Source organism: Cynara cardunculus (assembly GCF_001531365.2).
Source record: "Cynara cardunculus var. scolymus isolate 2C chromosome LG 5, CcrdV1, whole genome shotgun sequence".
NCBI classification, from domain to species: domain Eukaryota; kingdom Viridiplantae; phylum Streptophyta; class Magnoliopsida; order Asterales; family Asteraceae; genus Cynara; species Cynara cardunculus.
This window is the reverse complement of record NC_037532.1, coordinates 7,878,072-7,885,361: the sequence shown is the minus strand read 5'-3', so window position 1 is coordinate 7,885,361 and position 7,290 is coordinate 7,878,072. Positions and strand designations below refer to the sequence as shown.

Below are 7,290 nucleotides of genomic sequence, written 5' to 3'. Positions count from 1 at the left end.
GCGAACAACAACCAATGGAAAAGGTATCTGAAACTCCGTCTCGTAGGATATCGTCATCCTCTTCTTCATCAGAATCAGATTCAAACCTGATGTCATTCTCTCTGGCTGACAAGATCAATCTATTATGTTCTTCAAGAACTTTAACAGTATGAATCTTATTCTGGACTTTGACCTTTATGACTGTATTCACCTCAGCCATTGAACTTGTTACAATTAAAGCACCAAAAGAACAAACCGTAGAGCCCTCAAAAGAGGGTTCGTCCACCTCAAGCACTTCGCCGAAAGACCCCGCGATGTTACGGATTGAAGATTCATTCCAGGCTTCAACCGGTAAACCTTGGATATCAAGCCAAGTCAATCTCTCCTGTAAAGAGAAATTCTCCTCCCATAACTTCACCATTTGAAACCAAACTTTTAAAACCTCCTTCAGTTCTTTAAAAATAAAAGTTTAAGACCATCTTCAACAACTATGTTAAAATAAAAAAATAAGTATTTTATTTTTTTATGTTAAAATAGAGAAAATAGGAGAGAGGTTGTGAAAATATCTAAATTTAGAGAAATCTCTAAAACTCTACAGAAGAGAGAGAAAATAATATATTTTAATTATATCCAACCAATTAACGTTATCAAACGTATTGAATATTTTATTAATATAATAATGTTAGAATTGCTAATATAGAGTAGCTATTAGAATTATATATAATTTTTTTTCTAGCGATTCTAACTTTTCATACTTTATTATAGAAAAATTATAGAATAACTGTTAGAGATTTTTTAAATCCTCATTTGAAGGTAAGTTTATGGGGGATAAGTGGGAAGAGATTTATATTATTATAAAAAAACCAATTTTATAAGAAGTCAAATATATTTAAATTATGTAATAGACTGATTTATAAGATTAATATTTTTTTTTAAAAACGAGTGATCCAAGCTTTGCCCAAACTCTGAGGTAAATCTCTCATTGGTCACAAATGAGTGATCTAAGCTATGACAAGTCGCGACTTTAGGTTTCGCTTATAACTCTACTATGATCTTTCATTGGCCACAAATTTATATTTAGATGGTAGGGTTCAAATCTAGGTTAATTTTATCATCTACTTGTCTTTATCCATCACGCTACTACTCTTGTAGTTTAAAACATTTGGGTATCCTGTATAAAAGTATTACAATAAATTGATACGACATTTTTGATCGTCCTACATTGTCTTTTAGTACACTTTTGGAATAAAATATTTTATTACCTCTGTGTAAGACATTTTAAAAAAATGTTTTATGAACACATATTTATATATGAGATTTGATTTTTATAATACATTTTTCAAATAATGTCATAAAAAATGAATACGATGTTTTATTTCAATATTATCCAAAAAAACTTGTTAGAAAATCCAAAAATTGTCATATCAATTTATTTTAACACTATTATGCAAATACTCAATTGTTTGATTCTATAAACTTATATTTTATAAAATAGTCTATTATTTTATAAAATTTAAATAGATTCGACGCGATTTAATTTGTTGAAATGCCACCAACAAAATCATACTGACTTAGTATAAAATTATTTTACGATTCTTAACAATATTACCATTTAGGAGATGTTCGGTTGGGACTTATTGAGCCATATAACAGATATGGTTGATTCGCATAGCCATATCCTTGCATTCAGTAAGGGCTTAATCATGCATAAAGGGGCTGATTCGCACAGGTATGTAATAACACTCCTATGCAATCAGCCATTGCTTTTTCCCTTACTACTCCTCTCCCCCAACCTACTCACATTAATTGAAAAACACAACCCTAAATAAACACATGTATGTGTTCGATTGTTCTTCCCCCATCGTTCTAGACAAGCTGTTGAATCCATCGCTCACACAGGTATGCCGTTCTTCTCACATAGGTACCTGTTCGATTGTTCTTCATCGTGCTTTGCCTTACCATTACTTCGATGTGTGTTTATATGTGTGTCCGTGTATTTATGTCAAGTGTGCATATATGTGTGTGTATTGTGGGTTTTTTAAGAAACCGTCAGATGAAGGGTGTGGGTGTGGGTCTGTGTGTGTGCTTTGTATAGGTGTGCGCGGATGTGTGTTCTGTGTTGGTGAAGGCTGGAAGAGTGAGCCCCCCATTCCAGTGTTTGTTGTCGGCGGAGATTTTAGATGGTTAGGTAGCATGGTGTTAGGGACGATGGTGAAGGGAGGGATAAGAAAGAAAGAGGAGGGTGTTGTTGGGGGTTTTCAATTGGAGCAGGGAAGAGCAGGGAACCTGTTCATTCCTTTTGGTTGGGTCATGTAAAGTGCAAAATATTTAAACAAAAATAAAGACTGGTGGTAAAATAGTCATTTCTGACATTCAGACTGTTTATTTAGCACAACAACCGAACAACAACTTATCTGTTAATGTACAGACAACTATATCAATACATGTCTTAACTAAAAACGAACCGAACAACCCCTTAGTTTTATTGTTCTCTATATATGATCCCATCATTTTTAGGGTTTCGTAGATCCACACATGAGGGAGGATAAAATATCCTGTTTCACCATCATTTAAAGGGTTTCGTAGATCCACATATGAGGATAAGGTATCCTGTTTCATAAACTCCATCACTATGCATATGCCCTTAATGTTTCATGAAAGGAACATTTGACATAAATTCTAATAAGACTTGATTAAAAAATGAAGCCATAAATCGATTATAATTAAAAATATATATATAAAAAGGAGTGTGTACACCACATGCCATGTTACGCTTCCAATAGACGCATAAACCAAAAGCTTGTGCATAGCACACGCTCCACACGAATACATCCTCCAAGAGTATGCTATTAATTTATACTTATAAATATACACATACAACCTCCCCCAAAACAAACACACATACATACATTAATAAACATTGGACAAACGATAAAATGCAAAACTATATTTGTACAAATCATATAAACTATTTTCATTTATCGATTTCATTGTTTAATTTAATGAGATTGTTTTATATAATTATTTTCTTGATCAAGTTGTTTCATATATAGTTGTTTATATGTTTTAATGAAATTGTTTCATGTATTTCTTTAAACTCGATATGACGATGATAATATCTATAATTAACGTCTTTCACAATAAAAATGAGTAATCAACCTCTTATAATTACAAAAAAAAATTATTAATAGTTAAATGAGGTTTGCACGGTTTATAAAAGTAACGTGTGTATATATATATATATATATATATTGTATATAGAGAGAGAGGGGGAGAAAGAGGAGGTGGGTATGGAAATAAACTATGTAAGAATCTTTTTCAACATAATAAGTATTCATTATATATTGGAATTTTGAATTGGCATTAAAAATTGAGAAATTATATCAAATAGAAACACAACCGCAAATAAGCATAGATCAGTAACATATCCATGTCAAAGTTTGGACTCAAACCCAATGTTATTATTTGAATGACAAACTTATAGCAGGTACCATTTATTTCGTGGACCACTTGTGAATCTCAACGTAAATCTCTATGTCTCCCCGTTATTTGTTGTTTACCACTAGTGGATCTCTATGTAAATTAATCACTCTGTCTCCCCTCTCCCTCTCCTCTCTCTCTCTCTCTCTCTCTCTCTCTATATATATATATATACACACACACACTTACACATACATATACATAAGAGACGGGTCAAATAAAAAAAAAAAACTAAATATCGTAACAAGTAAGAAGGGAAGGGTTTTATAAGTGAATATATTGAAGTGAATCAAATACACAAATTATTCATATGAGTTGATACATGTATCTTCAAATGGACGACCTCTCTTGATCACAAGATTTAATTTTCTTATTTAAACATCTCATTTGACAATATCAATATTAATATTTGAGACACAGTGTCTTTAATTGTGAACTATGCGAGTCCAAACACGGTTGACATGAGCATATATGTGTGTATTTTTCATGTTTCTTTATGGTTGTCTTTTTTTATTCAATGCAATTACACTATTTCTCAATATAATGCCGTATAGTTATTCAAAATTCTAATATTTCAAATGAAAAATTTATGTTCTGTGCTTATTATACTCATTAAGATTTAAATATAACACTATCACTAATTTCACTTCTAACAAGAATTTTGATTAGTATTTGACGGCATTTTAGTTACATGTAAATGACAAGAATTTTGGTATTGAATGATAGTCGAACATATAATACATATGCTAGAAATATATGTATACTTAATATTACAACTTTTAACTACAAAAAAACATTAATATTTAAAGAATATAAATTATAATTTTTATAGACAAAAACATTAATATTTAAAGAATATAGATTAAAGTAAACATGAAGTTTATAGATGGTTTCATCCACACATGTAACATAAAATAAAAAATTGTATAATATTATAATAATAAAATTCCCATTGTGTTTGATTAATGATATGTTAATAACTTATTTGAAATTGCCAAAAGCATTGTATTTGTATCTACTTCTTGGATTATAGTATTTATAAGCTGGTGATAAGATGAAATCTTTCCTAGCTTTTTCTAAAAGAATATTGCTTAATGTTTTTAAATATTATTTATTAATTCATGTTTTTGTAACAATAACGAATACGCCACTCTATTGAATTATTGATAATACGTTAATCGATAGTTGATTATTTTTATGCCTAAAGTGTTTTGGTTAAATTCGTCGTTACTTGAATTGTAATTAATGAATCGAATCACAAAAATAGTCTGGCAAATAGAGGTAAATATAGTTAATAGTTTTGGACTTTGGTACTAAATAATTAACATAAAGATACAATTAAACGATAATATAAAATGAATAATCATTTAACTATTTATATTTTTTTATATAATTAATTAATACAAATTTTAGTCATTATTATCCACTAAATTATTTTGGGTTCTATTATATATGTATTAAAAAATTGGATCTCTTTTTCTACTCTTTTTTATTACTACTTCTATACTATATTATAAAGCATTTGATAAAAACTTTTAAAAACAATGTTTTATGCACAAAGTACTGTTTATTTATGCATATATTACTTAAAATTCAAGATTACAAGTAAATCGTGCGTAAGTACAACTTATTAAAGCTCCGTATTTGAATTTGTGTAAATAACTGTAGATAAACATCTCATTTTAAATATAAAAAAATTAAAATATAATCAGGATAATCATTAAATTCTAACAGAATACTTGATTATTATATTTATAAAAAATTATATTATTAAATCTAAATTAAATTACTTCGTTACTAAACCTAAATTAAATTATAATAAAAAAAAATTGAATTAAAGGAATTACACAAAAAACAAGAACTTTTAAATAGTTAATTTGATATTAATATCGATATATATTTTTTTCTTCAAAATTTTATGATATTTTCAAATTTATATTTTAAAAAATAAAAACATTATCGTTTTCGCAAAACCATATAAAATCATATTATATCAACATAAAAAAGAACAAAACGAAATATTAAAATTGAAATATGTCTCGATACATTGTACAAGTACCCTTCTGATATAAAAAAATAAATTCAGCCCTATTTTCTTGAGGTGTATGTTTCAATTTTAAAGTTGAGGGCACATATCAACATATTTTAATAATGCAAGAGGGTATACAGCTATACCATTAATAAATACAGCAGCTTATCATTCTCACTTTCTTATCACACCACACCACACCTGATCCTGCAACAAGAATCTTCCCTACAAGCAGAAAGAAAGAAAAGATGTTGGCATTAAGCCCTCCTGTGTTTTCAACAACCTATGGATGGCCCTTGGAGGATCTCATCACCCCAAATCTTCATCAACAGGATTGCAATGAAGCAAATTCATATTATAATTCCCTTACTCATTTTCCTACATATGACCAAATGAAGAATGATTTTCCACCAGAATCCGTTTCGTTAAATAACGGTGGCGCCGGAGATCATGCTATGATGGTTGTAAAAAAGCTCGATCATAATGCAAGTGAAAGAGATCGTCGTAAGAAGGTTAACGACTTGTATGCATTTCTTCGTTCACTGCTACCCGTGTCAAGTGATCACAAGGTACTTGATCAACATCTTCATTAGATTTACTTATCAAATCCTAGCATATAATGTTTTTCCCAATTCTTGTAAGTAGTCTGTGTATTGTAGAATTAGATTTGGGTATGTATTTATATGTAAATCCCTTTTCGACAGAAAAAAGTAAGTATTCCGGGGACAGTATCGCGAGCACTGAAATACATACCCGAACTACAAAAGGAGGTGGAGACATTAAAAAGCAAGAAGAAAAGATTGTCGTCTTCATCATCAACTGATAAGACAAGCAAAGATTATCATGTCATCAAAAGTTCTAAAGATGCTATGGTAGTTTCTTCTGTGAACGCTTTAAGTGACAAAGAAGCTGTCATCCAGCTGATTTCCTCAGCTGATCACATGAGCAAGAACAAGGAGATTGGCTTCTTGTCTAAGGTTTTGGAGTACTTAGAGCAGGAAGAAGATGGGATCGTTTTGCTAAATGCAACGACCTTCAAATGTTCGGGAGAAGGAATGTTATTAAACACTCTGCATGTTCAGGTACAGATATACTTGTTTCTATGTGAATACAATCAAACATATATACATATATATATATATATATATATCCACTGTTGGGTGCCAATGAACAATTTTAGTTTCATTTTACAATAACACATTGTATTAAATATTTTGTGGAAATTTTTATAATATATCATTGTGTTGAACAGGTTCAAGGGGATTACAGAATAGAGGCTGAAAAGTTGAAGGAGAAGCTGTGTGTTTTCCACCAATGATCAGACGAACTTTTACCCAACTGTCATTGGCTATAGAGATAATGTCTACCAATTGGCGGACTACAGTCTCTAACGTACTTAGCAGTCTATATATACATCTCCATGAGTGTAACATATGTCCATCTGTAGACACCAGTATGCAATGGGTAACGATAGCAGGAAATTCCCTATCATTCTCTTTGTCCTTTGCATTGTTATGTAAACACCATATCTGTATTTAGTATTTCAGATCCGTGGTTGATTGAATTAGAGATAAGTGCAATTGAAAGTTGATTGAGTTCTAATGGTTGAAGCTCATTTTGTTTCATGTGAATTTTCTTCGCATAATAAATTGTTAGCCTTATACAATGGGAATATCTGATGCATACTTGGAACTTGTCAAATTAACGTTGCTCTACAACTACCATTTATTAAAGTCTGCTCCCTCTTCCACCCCCTAATCACCAATCTGCGAACTTTTCCCACCATCTTCTCATCCCTCCTG

At 30.4% G+C, this 7,290-nt stretch overlaps 1 protein-coding gene across 1 annotated transcript; it reads left to right on the top strand.

The window, feature by feature from the left end:
• The first annotated feature begins 5,636 nt into the window (after positions 1–5,636).
• On the top strand, positions 5,637–7,071 carry LOC112513530 (transcription factor ORG2-like). The gene is made up of 3 exons (XM_025119820.1): positions 5,637–6,057; positions 6,193–6,570; positions 6,741–7,071. The coding sequence occupies exons 1-3, from the start codon at positions 5,737–5,739 to the stop codon at positions 6,804–6,806; spliced, it is 765 nt and encodes a 254-aa protein (XP_024975588.1). The 5' UTR covers positions 5,637–5,736; the 3' UTR covers positions 6,807–7,071.
• The last annotated feature ends 219 nt before the right edge of the window (positions 7,072–7,290 follow it).

What these genes read in the sequence shown, in the direction of transcription:
- LOC112513530 (XM_025119820.1), top strand. Translation starts at nt 5,737, where the DNA reads ATGTTGGCATTAAGCCCTCCTGTGTTTTCAACAACCTATGGATGGCCC. An exon ending in CCGTGTCAAGTGATCACAAG is followed by an intron (nt 6,058 to 6,192) that starts GTACTTGATCAA and finishes CCTTTTCGACAG; the next exon opens with AAAAAAGTAAGTATTCCGGG. An exon ending in TAAACACTCTGCATGTTCAG is followed by an intron (nt 6,571 to 6,740) that starts GTACAGATATAC and finishes TGTGTTGAACAG; the next exon opens with GTTCAAGGGGATTACAGAAT.